The sequence below is a fragment of the Sphaerodactylus townsendi genome, linkage group LG01 (genome assembly GCF_021028975.2).
Source record: "Sphaerodactylus townsendi isolate TG3544 linkage group LG01, MPM_Stown_v2.3, whole genome shotgun sequence".
Classification (NCBI taxonomy): domain Eukaryota; kingdom Metazoa; phylum Chordata; class Lepidosauria; order Squamata; family Sphaerodactylidae; genus Sphaerodactylus; species Sphaerodactylus townsendi.
In genome coordinates this window covers 95,535,575-95,547,611 of record NC_059425.1, presented here as the reverse complement: position 1 = coordinate 95,547,611, position 12,037 = coordinate 95,535,575, and the positions used below count along the sequence as shown (strand labels likewise).

The 12,037-nt window shown below is 41.4% G+C and overlaps 2 protein-coding genes across 3 annotated transcripts in view; one reads left to right on the top strand and one right to left on the bottom strand.

Moving 5' to 3' along the window:
• Nucleotides 1-264: 264 nt before the first annotated feature.
• Nucleotides 265-5,297, bottom strand: DYNLT1 (dynein light chain Tctex-type 1). The gene is made up of 5 exons (XM_048488042.1): nucleotides 5,147-5,297; nucleotides 3,376-3,417; nucleotides 1,537-1,660; nucleotides 990-1,067; nucleotides 265-640 (listed from the first exon to the last, which is right to left on the bottom strand). The coding sequence occupies exons 1-5, from the start codon at nucleotides 5,171-5,173 to the stop codon at nucleotides 570-572; spliced, it is 342 nt and encodes a 113-aa protein (XP_048343999.1). The 5' UTR covers nucleotides 5,174-5,297; the 3' UTR covers nucleotides 265-569.
• The window catches only part of SYTL3 (synaptotagmin like 3), a 50,377-nt gene continuing 43,612 nt past the window's right edge, over nucleotides 5,273-12,037 (top strand). The window contains exon 1 of one of the 2 annotated variants that reach the window (XM_048488007.1): nucleotides 5,273-5,448. The gene's annotated coding sequence lies outside the window, so the exon portion shown is untranslated. Of the gene's footprint in view, nucleotides 5,449-11,252; nucleotides 11,367-12,037 lie in introns of those variants that run through there. The other variant, XM_048487999.1, reaches the window with a different exon arrangement.

Here is a 12,037-nt window from a genome sequence, read left to right as displayed (position 1 = left end):
GTACCCCTGCCCAAACCCAGGCCTTCCTACATATAAAGTTGTAATCTATCTACAAAAAACCCCTGTCCATTCCAGTGGACACCATCAGCCACTTATATACTGCTTTATGAATAAAGATTTCACATAAAACCTCATCTTCCAAGTAGTTTCTATGTGAAGATCACCACCAAAAAAATAGCCTATTAGGACCAGGATATCGAGGCACTTAATGTCAGCCCCATTTCTTGAATTTGTACTCTTTCACAATGACTATGCATACACACATTCAGAATTTCAATAATTTAATAACAAAAAAATTGTGAAAAATTAAATCTTCAAACTTGGTGGAGTAAAGCTGAAGAACTGCAGCAGGTTTCAGGTTTTAGCACCTTGAGAAAGAGTCTTTAAAGTGTTAAGACAGAATGAATTGATATGGGGAAGGAATGATGTATTTGTATAGCCACATACAACTTTCTCTCCCATTCTCACATGGGAAGGAAAAGCTCTTTAAACCGAAAGTTCAGTGAATTCACAGTTTTAGTGAACTATGAAATGGAAGTGATGAGTCAGATTGAAGAATTCCAAGGCAATCAGATTGCAAGTCCAAAGGCACTAACAATACAGTACATGGTCTTGTTCTCCCATCTCACAGTGCAGGTTCCTACAAAGAAGAGCACTCAGAATTAGGACAGCTCTTCTTGCAACATTCAGGCCAAAGACAATGTTGTATCATGCAGATAACTTAAAAAACAGCTCCCAGCTGAGACACTTACTTGATTGGCACTGCTCCCATATTCAGGCACACTATATAGTTTCACAAAAACCCTATTATTCTCTAGGGGCAATAAAGGAGGAAGTAACTTGTAATAACAAGTGTGCCTTACCCTAAAATAAGTATTGGGACCAAACTTTTTAACATGGGGTGTTTGCAGAGAACGCTTCCTAGCTTCCACAAATATCACATGAAATATTTCAGTAAGTCAAGAGAAAGCATGAAAGCAGTCATGTACCATCAGCAGAGTTGTCCCAGAAACAAGAGCTTGCTGTGTGAAGTCCAGCACCATTCTTTTGCATAATCACACATGTCACTGTAAATTGCAGAAGAGATATTACTTGTTAGAAAAGGGCATGTGTCCACCTTCTGAGCAATACAATTATATCTATCTTAGCTTTAAAGGAATTGATATGGTAATCTTTCACTTCCATGTCCTTTGAAGATTACATAAAACAACTAATGATTGTTGTCCATCTTGCCTCTACTGCTTTTCATTTGAACTTGAATTTTCACCTTTTACTTCTTTTGACTGGTAGTGATTAAGGGAGTCACACTTTGAAGTTAAATTAATTCTTTCTGCTCTTAAAATCAGGAGCTTGTAGATATTATCAAAATCAGGGGACTGATATTTTAAAAAAATAGTTTGGGATCTGTTTTTTTATTCACCCTTGTACTTTGGCACAAAGGCGCTCAAATTTCTGAAAGCAAAAGGAATTCTCAGTTTATTTGAATTGTTCCTATGAAATCAATAAAGCACTCCATGTAGACATATGTTAACTTACCAACATATTTAAAAGGTTTCCCCAGCTTTGTCAGCTGACTTAGAATTTGCTCTACAACATTGGTAGTCCATTGGTTCACTTTGCTGTGCAAATATGCATTGCCACCTATTGTGCCTTCTATAGCCTATAAGTGAGAAGAGGTAAGTAAGCCAACAGCATTGTTCATCCACTCTTCTACTCAACACCACTTTAAAAAAACCCTTTAAAGTGAATAGGTTTTCTCCAACTGATCTGACAAGCACCTGGCCTGCAATATCACTATAGCTATACCACTCCCCATAGTTTTTCCCGCAGCTCCCTTTAAAGCTTCAGGCAGAAAGGAGGCAATTATTTAGGAATCTCACTGCCTTCAAATTTATCCTGGCAAATCTAAATAATAAGAGCTAGAGCAACACTTCTGTGGTATATAAAAAATGTGCCAACAAAGTTCACTGTACTGTATCACCAGAAAGATGTGAGGTTGTTTTTTTAAAAATTCTGGATACACAGTAGTGGTGGTAGAAATAAACTGAAGGCCCAGCATGACACTGCCCTAATTAACCTCTACTTAAGGAAAGGCATCTGGCTACCCCATCCTATCCTGTGGTTGTAACAATGGATTCCACCCTTTGTAGATAAAGCCTCAGCAGAGTATATGTACCTATGGACTGGTAAATGAAGAGGTTTAATCAAACACAAGTGCCAACTGTGGCCCCATTTTGGTTTTTCTACAAATTCTAACCCATAAACAACAGAGGATCTAAACATACCAGAACCTGGTAAGCATTTCAAGATAGTAACTATGAAGGGAACTAGCACAAATAAATTATCAGTACTCACTTTGCTTCATGAACCTTAATGCCATGAACCTTAAATTTTATACTTTACCCTATTTGGCACATGCTAGTAAGCCTCTGATAACCTTCACTACTTGTCATGGAGGTTGCCACAACAAAAGTTCAGTAAACAAGACACCAGAGTCTTGGCAACACTTCCCTAGAATTCTACCATCTTAAGCTTAACTACATTGCTCTCAAGCTACATCACAAACCACTTATCTGGAATTAAATGAAACATCTGGAAGTGAGATTCAACCCACTGTAGGGCTTGATATAATAATAATAATTTTAAGAATCCAATAATTTGGAGCTCCAATTACTTTCTTCAGCTTTATACTTTGATTAAGAACCATGTATGCATGAAGTTGCCTTACACAGGTTAAAATTCTGGAGACTGAACCTACAACATTCTGCATGCAAAACAGACAAGTTAACACAGATCCTTTCTCCCCCGCCCTCCACTGCCCCAGTAGCATTATCTGAAGCTAGGCCTCTTCTGAGAGAACGAACCGGTGCAGCATAATACATAAAGAGAACAGGGGACTTTGGGCACAGGGGACTTGTGCTGGACACTGAACCTCCTCTTGGGCCAGAAATCTCCCCTTATGCCAGTCACTCCTTCTTAGCCTACCTTATCTCACAGCATTGTTGAGAGGGGTAAAAAAATGGGCTGTTTCCACCTAGATACATCTCTCTCAGTTCCTTGGAGGAATGAGTATAAACATAAGGAATAAATGACATGAGGAATAAATGTGCATGATCTCACAGCCCTCTTGACAGATTTCTAGGGCAACAGAACAGATCTGTGCAAAATTCCATTACGGAACTCAAATATAAAAATATTTTAAATATTTTAACGTAATTATACCAACTGATTATTAAGTTGTCTCAATATTTCAACATAGTGAAATCTATGCAACTGATCCCTTCAGAAGCAACACTACTCCTTAAGAGAAAACTACTGCTGGGAAAAATACATGTGAGATTACATTCTTGGTGAATTGCAGAAACATTTGCCTACCTCTTTTATGATGTTGCTGACTTCATCCACAATAAATGAAGTCTTTAAAAAAGGACAGAAATTAATTGTCAATCAAATATACTATTTGCAATATGAACAACAGACAACAATAAGTTACTCCTGAAAGATATACTGCTTTAAATATTAATCAGGTATCTGAGTAACTATGTTAAACACTTAACACCTTGTTTCTGGTTTACTGATCATAAGACTGTTCAAGACTCTACACAACAGTACCCAGTAACTAGCAACAGCTGCAAAGCTACACTGGAATCCTAAACAGAGGATTGACTTCAATGGACTTCGAAGGGTGTAACTTTCCTTAGGTACTACTGAGGACTTACATAAAAGTAACTTCCAAAGAATTGCGTCACATATATGACCCCATAGAACACAATCCACTTAGCTGGAGAAAACAGAAATATGAAATCAATGGAAGAGTCTTTGGACTAAAGAAATGAAACCCATTCAGTTGATAACAAAAGCAAAACAAAAGCCATTCTTCTGACCCTGAACAATAATCAAAGACAAAAGGCAACCCTCACACACTAGATTTTTCCTTCCCCTTTACAGAACTGCCCAGCAGAGGGTTTTGGTTGCCTTTTAAAAAGATCTGAAAATGTCAAACCTGGGCCCCACAAAGAGTTGCAAGTGAAAATGGTATGGGATTTCCCCTTCCCCCCTAAACCCTCGAGGGTCTCAGCAGTCCAATCTCCCAAACTCCTTTCCCTCTTCCCTGCTTACAACAGTCCATATCTTCTGGAAAGTTCTCATCTTTTTAATTAGTTTATAGAATTATTTATAATTAGTTTATAGAATTTTGTTTATCCACATGCCTGGGATATCCTCCCAGGTATGTAGAACATAAATAAATCTACATACGAGTGGCATTGCCGCTTTTATAACCCTAACAGGGACTTCACTATTAGAAGGAATGTTTACTTTAAAGCAGGGGTCCCCAATGTGGCTCCCAACATCTTTTCTGCTGTCCACCACCAGTGATTTTTAGAAAGTGAGCAAGGACAGGTGGGGCTTTAGCCCAGCATGCCTTCGGATTGGCTGTGCAGATGTAATGGCATTCTATTAAACAGAGCTTCTGCCTGAAATATTGAGAAATTACTCTTAAAATTATATATAATTTCACTGCCCGATGTTTTGTAGTTGGCTCCGTCTTGGGTGGCAGCCACGTTCAGCGTTTGCACCTATCTCCTGTCAATTATAAAGATGTCTGCAGATTCAGAAAGATTGGAGACCTCTGCTTCAAAGCAATGCCCCAACTCCTACTAATTCCCTTTATCACTGATTTCTTTTTCTTTCTTTTGGAAGTTTGACTTATGGTGCCGTTAGGGTTTTCAAAGCAAGAGACCCTGAAGAGGTGGTTTGCCATTGCCTTCCTCTGCATAGGGACCCTGACATTCCTTGGTTTCCCATCCAAATACAGATCAGGGCTTGTTATGGACAGGGAAGATGGTTCTGCACATACCTTCCCAACAAGGCACCATACTGCAACGAACGGGGGCATGCCTTTAACATTTCATTACAGTACTATGGGAAAAGGTGCGCTATTGGGAGAAGAATGACACGTTATCAGCCTCCTATTGCTGAACCACAATGGAATCGGGGCGGGGTCCGATTTCTCCTCTTTGTGGCCGTCTCCCATAGCAACGCTTGCTGAGAACAAAGGACCGGACGCGGTCGCGGCTTCTTCTCTCCCCATTCACCCCACAGAGCCAGGAGAGAGCGGGACTGTCCCCCGCGGGAACCGTTATACCTCCTCGCCGGTCTGGAGCTCGTCCATCTTCGTCCTTCTCCTTCCGCTCCGCCTCCAGCACAGTCCAACCGCACCGGCTCACTCCTCCGCGCCAGCGGTGAACTACGCACGCGCAGAACATCGAGAAAAGAACTTTCCATTGTCTTTTTGATAAGGCGACTGCGCAGAGTCGTCATTCGGTTCTCGACCAATCAAGAAGGTGGGAGGAATATGGTTAGCCGCGGTCTACTTTTGACGTCATCTTCGCGACGAAGCTCAGCCGCCCAGACCCGGGAAGATCTGTTACTGCGCCTGCGGACTGAGTAATGTTCGGACTTCCTGTTCTCTGGGTTTGTCCAAAGAGGCGTTCAGCTTGGTGGTCTCTATGGCGACAGGATCCCTGGCAGTGTTGGGTTTAACCAACGCGTTTGAACAATGTTGATGAGTTTTCCAGGAAACTGCTGTGGTCCCACCTTGTCTGAATTTTAATCTCTTGAAATGCCCTCCATTAATTCAGCTGCACTTTCAGTGGAATTACTACTGCTTCTTAACAAACGAAAAAAAGGGGGGCGGGCGGGACGCGATTCACATCTTGGCAGGCTCGTGAGGCAGAGTCCTGAAGGCTTCTCTTCGCCCCCCCATCAGGCAGGTGCAGCTGGATCCTGCATTGGCTAGCTGGTAGTTGCCATGTATCTGTAAGTGGACCTAGCAACCTGCATGCTTCCATCTAGCAGCACCAACTATACCCTGTTCAGGAAAAAGATGACAGGAGATTCTTGTGTCCTAGTGCCTACCTAATTCTGTCCCCAAGACCCTAGGACCCAAGCAGAGTATTCTAGAATAAAGATGGCCCAGGAAATGGATAAAGTCACAGATCTTCTGTCATTTTTATTATGGAGGACAGTAAGGGTGTCAAGTCCCCCCGCCTCCCCATGCCCCACTGAACAGGAGTGGTGACCTCTTTCTTGGTGTGTCATTTTACCAGCTACTGCAAAGTTTGCTTTGCTTACCTGTTGCACAGGACAGAAAAAAATTCCTAATGCCACCACTGAAGAGGTAGTCTCCCTCCTCTACAGTACTAAAGAAATGCTTTTTTAGAGATGGGGTCTGTTCCAACACATCTACCTATCATCTCAAACAGCCTCTTTGAAACTATTGTTTATTATATCTGTTGGTTCATATGGGTTTAATTAAAATAATTAATTAACAGCCCTCGTTTCCCCCCACCAAGCCTCTAGTGTTGCCAACTACCTGTAGGAAAGAAGCCCTATTCTTTTAATGGGATTTTCCCTCCATGCTATGAAAAGCTTAACCTTTATATTTCCACACATTAAGCATCTGGTAAAGAGATATGTTGTGTCTATGTTCTTGGCAACCTTTCTTTTCATTTCTCTCTTTTGCTGTCAAGTCACAGGTAACTTATGGCAACAGATCTTCAGAGTTGTTTGCCGTTGCCTTGTCTGCCTCTGCATAGGGACTGTACTATTGCTTGGTGTTCTCCCATTCAAATACAGACCAAGGTCACCCTTTTTAGCTTCCAAACATGATGAGATGAAGCTAGCATGGGCTATCCTAAAATTGAATAGTGTAAGAATTTAGAGGAAAGAATGGCAACAAAGGGCATTATTCAAGGTGAAAGTGGATTGGAGGGGGGGGGGTGTCCTCCTGTCTCACTCTTTCCGGTTTTGCAAGGGCCATGTTGCCTTCCCAAATGGGGTTTGGGAAGATGCATTAACAAAATAACACGTGTTTCAGTCCTTAGAATAAAACAGAAGTCCAGTGGCACCTTAAAAATAACAGAATATATTCCAGCACATATATTCCTTGGAGATAGGATAGCTTTGGTTTATCTAACTGTGACATTGTATAGATCTTTCCTCAGCTGTTTCAGGAGCACAGTGATGCCTGTTATTTAATTCTTGCTAGAACTTCCGGAGTGGGAGCAGTTCCCTGAACCTTCTTGTTTACTCTCAGTCTCCCATATTCTTTCAGACTCCCTGAGACATTTGTTGGTAGAGTTGCCAACAATCTGGAGAAAAAACACCCTATCCTTTTCATTGAAGTTTAATGTGGTATGAAGAAACATTGTCCACTGTCGAGATCAGACTGATATTTCACTATTTGGGTTACACTCTATCCATATTAAAGGGGCCCTCCTTCAAATCTGTAACTGACCGAATGGCAGATTCCTCCAGCAAGCATCCAGCACTTTAATGCTTGCAGATGCAAATAGCTCTGATGAAAGTAAGAACGTAAGGTTTACTGGTGCACACTTGCTAGAATGTCACACCTAAAGAAACAAAGACTTGGAAAGCCAGAAGCCTAGATAGTAATTTCTTCAGTTTGAGGCAGGAAGATCAGGACTAATCCAGAGAGGACACAGGAGGAGACTCTTATTGTTTAGCCAGAAAGGGTCAAGCCATGAAAGACTAAACTTTTACCAAGAGCTTCACTTTGTCCACATGGTGAGGGACAGTGGGAGAAGAACCACCTATAAGAACAATAGCACTGAAGGACTTTTAAGTGCTACAACTTCATGTTTTCCTAGAATAAATATAGAGCAAGGGGCCCCCAATGTGGTTCTGTGGGTGATATGGCTCCTGCTGACACCTTTTCTGGCACCCAAGTATTTTTAGGAAGTAGGTGGAACCAGGTAAGAGTTTTATCCAGCAAGGTTTCTTATTGTTTACTGAAGATTTGATTGCTATGCAGATTTTTTTTAAAAAAACTTGCTTTGGCAACAGCTAGCACCACAACACAAGAATCTACACCAGGGATATACAACCTTTTCGAGCTTGCAGACACATTCGGCATTTGAACACAGCATGGTGGGTGCAGCAACAAAATGACTGCCACAAAATAGCTGCCTCAGGATGTGAACCCAGCTGCAAAATTGTTACCGCCAGGAAAATAAACAAAATATTTTCCTGAGTCAGGGTCATGCCCTGGATTACACCTTCGGTCTCCATGCTAGGACGCAGAGACTTGTGTGTCTCAGAAGCCTTCATAAGACTTGCAAAGGTTGCAAACATATGAATTGTGCCAATTATATATGGTTTCCCTCTTGTTTATGCCATTCTAGGATGTAATAAAAGCCCCTTCAGAGTTGAATGTATGATGTGCCCGCTGTTTAGTATTTTAGTTTGACTAGGTTCTCCAGTTAGTTTAAGGTTCTGTTATTGTTAGGTTTTGGAAAGTCTTGCCTATAAGTATATGTGTTTATCCCTTAAGGTTTCCCTAATGTTATTTTTGACATTTGTGTCTGATAGCAAAAGCAGTAGCCTGTAAAGTCTGATATTAAGGGACAAGAAAGTTGGCTCTGGAATGCACCTTAGACCAACACCCAGCCGACTCCTTAATAAAGACAAAGATCTTCTTTGGACTTGCAAATCAGATCTGTTGCCAGCACCCAGAGGTCCCCAGCCATTGGAAGACGTGCAGGGACCACCATTGGACAGTTTGAACTTTTCTTTGTTGCAACGATGTGAGGCGGGAGCCTCAGGGTATTACTAAAGGAAACAGCCATCTGATAAAGGAGATAGCTGCGCGGTAGCAAGCTCCACTCTGGGATTTTCTGAATGGACCTTTATCTGCTCTCCTCTTTCAGCACCATTAAGTCAAGATCTCGACCAGGAAGACAGCTTTGGACAGCTGGGATTTCTTGTAAATCCCATTCAGAAGTTGTAACTGTATCTTGTTTTTGTGTTGTTTGTTTTCTTATTGGTGTTTGGTGAGGGACTTGCCCCCTCACCTCCCCTTTTCCCTGCCCCTCTGCCCCTTTTGAAGTTTGGGAATAAAAGTTCTTGCACTGGGTTGCAAGAGCGCGATTCTCCTGCCCGAGCTGTGACCATCACCTGCAAATAAAATCCTTTGCCTGAAGAACGTCGGCTTCCTGCACCTCATTACGTTGCTGAGCTGAAATCACTTATTGTTACCCGAGCAGCAGCGGTAACAAAATGATTGCCACAGCTAAACTTCAGTAGCCCAGTGCAGTTTCTTGTTCTGTGGTGGCAGCTGCTACCAAAGCAACATTTTAAAAAATCTAAACAGCCAATCAAGTCTCCAGTAATCAATCAGAAGCTTTTAAGGCCAAAAGCCCTACCTGTCTCCCCTTCCTAAAACACTTGGCAGACACCAGAAAAGGTGATGGGGAGCGCCAAGGCGCCCACAGGCACCACACGGGTTCTTGATCTATGCTGTGTAACTGAAGTTAAGCTGTGGTTGTCATTTTGTGCCTGGCTCTGCCTCCTGCAAGGGAGCATTTTTATGACCATCATTTTGTTGCTGCGTCCACTGTGCTGGGTCAGAATGCCATATGTGCCCACATGCTCAAAAAGGTCGAGGATCCCTGGTATAGAGTTTTTAGGACAAGAACGTTTTGTGTCTTCACCTTTTCTTTATATCCTGCCTCAGCTTGATGCTTGAACCGATCAAGTATTCTCTTTTTTGTTTATTAAATTATCATATATTTTGAATGCTTTAGGCCTGATATCTGCAAACATACCAAAAGAGAAGTTAGCATACTCCAGTAGTAAGGGAAAGGGGCATCATCCCAAGACCCAAGGAATGAGGCTTGTGACTCCATTCCTTCACAAGTGGAAATGGACAGGTGAAGCTTTGCATACTGTAGAGGTAAACACAGAGGTGCTTTTAAGAATTATTTCTCATGTAAAATGTATCAAATGCCCAAACCCAACCTAGTAACTATTCTTGCTTCTTAGTTTTTCAATGGCACCTCTCCCAGTTATCGTGGTAACGTCATCCAGGTGCAGCAGAACTGATTGGTAAGTAGGGTTGCTAGCTGCCTTCACCTTCAATAGAGACTTAATAGGATGCCAGCTTTATTTATTTGTTTGTTTTATCAGTATTATATGCCACCTTCCCTGACAGCTGATGGTGGCTTCCAATGAATATATGAAACCACAACTGTTCATAATACATTAAAAACCTTTTAAAATCCAGTGACAACAACATAACTGCAATAAGTAACTCAGAAACAGGAGAGGAAGAAGTGGATAGGGGAGGCCAGGCAGGTCTTGATACGACCTCAGGATTGTCTTTTGCTTCCAGACCTATTAAGTATGACAGTATTATCTGTTAAGAGTAAGGCCTATATGCATGCAAATAGATTTAAGGTGAGGGTGGAGATTAATGTGATTACTCTTTGCACAAGATACCATAGTTATATTTCCCTGTGGAACTTTTAGGGGAACAGAAATGGGGCAGCTCAGGGGAAAGTAATTGGTTCAATTCACGAAGTCCAGATTGCTCCCTCTCAGCTGTCTGGCCCATATTGCGCACTCCAGCAAAACAATTCAGGAAGAGATGGTGGCTTAGAGTATAAATGTAAAAATCTAAGACAATGTGCAGCAGTGGCGTAGGAGGCTAAGAGCTCATGTATCTAATCTGGAGGAACCGAGTTTGATCCCCAGCTCTGCCGTTTGAGCTGTGGAGGCTTATCTGGGGAATTCAGATTAGCCTGTACACTCCCACACATGCCAGCTGGGTGACCTTGGGCTAGTCACAGCTTCTCGGAGCTCTCTCAGCCCCACCTACCTCACAGGGTGTTTGTTGTGAGGGGGGAAGGGCAAGGAGATTGTAAGCCCCCTTGAGTCTCCTGCAGGAGAGAAAGAGGGGATATAAATCCAAACTCCTCCTCCTCCTCCTCCTCCTCCTTCTTCTTCTACATAGTGCCTGATTCTGTATGAAAGATAAGTGGGTCAACTCTGCCTTTTCGAACCTTTAAGGCATTTGGAAATGTACGTACTTATCTACCAATACCAAGCAAATAGGAATAACACACAGGCTCTCTGAAGAAAAAACAAAACCATCTTGTTTCCAGTAAATGGTATATGGAGAATACTGAAGCTTTTTTTTTTCTAAGTTTTGTGGAAGTTGCGGTTTTCAACGTTGCATACATCTAACATTAGAGACAGAGAAAGCACGTTGAATGTTAACAGCCACTAGTCTTCCTGTTGAGTGGCTTATGGGTTTTAAATAGATTTTAATGAATGCCATTTCTCACACTTCAGTGTTTCCGCCCAAACAGTTGAGGCATTTCCAGCCTTTCTTTGATAACTATTTACATCAGTAACAATTCACATTGATACTGATAGCTGTTGGACAATATAGCTGTGTTCACTGAGGGGCTCTACTCAAACTAGGGTTCAGCAAGAAGGAACAAAGAAGTCTTTAGTAAAGTGAAGTGACCCCAGCAGTATCTCTTACATGGAAGGAAAAGGTAAGTCAACTTGGGCTTTGCCAGGGGAAAAGGAAGGATTTTTGCTGAGCTACATACTGCTATTTAACTGACTGCATGGCTAGCACTCCCTACTCTTGTCTCTGGTTACTTCCTATTCTTTTATCACTCTTGCAGAAATATTACATATTCTTTAGAAATTATTGCAACTATCCTCTTGCTTCAGAATATTTTGCAGGCATTTGTATTCGTTGCACATCCAGCAGATAATGCAGCTGTAGTGAAAGGTTCTAGGAATGTTTTATAAAACTTAAAGGAGAAAATAGTGATTTACTCAAAGGGGTATTTTTTTTGCTGTTACACGTTGTGTATACTATTACATTCAACCTCATAATTTTAGTTTACTGTTTTCATTATTCTTGTATGGCAAATGTATGGCATTGCATTGATTTTTGTCCTATTTAGAAATGAAATTCAATCAATAAATTATTGAAGCATAAATAATTAACATAGTGACCATAAACATGAGTTGTAAGCTGGGTGGTCCTAAAAAATGCCTCAGCTAAACATCTGCAATATAATAATGCCATCCAACTTTGCAAAATTATCATCATTATTGAAAAAATGCACATGAATTGTTTTGTTCAATTCAGAAAAAGTATGTTGCTTAGAGGATGACATTCTCTATTATTTTTATTAGTACTCAATGACTG

What these genes read in the sequence shown, in the direction of transcription:
- DYNLT1 (XM_048488042.1), bottom strand. Translation starts at nt 5,173, where the DNA reads ATGGACGAGCTCCAGACCGGCGAGGAG. An exon ending in AGCTCCAGACCGGCGAGGAG is followed by an intron (nt 3,418 to 5,146) that starts GTATAACGGTTC and finishes CCTTTTTTAAAG; the next exon opens with ACTTCATTTATTGTGGATGA. An exon ending in CTGGGACAACTCTGCTGATG is followed by an intron (nt 641 to 989) that starts GTACATGACTGC and finishes TCTTCTTTGTAG; the next exon opens with GAACCTGCACTGTGAGATGG.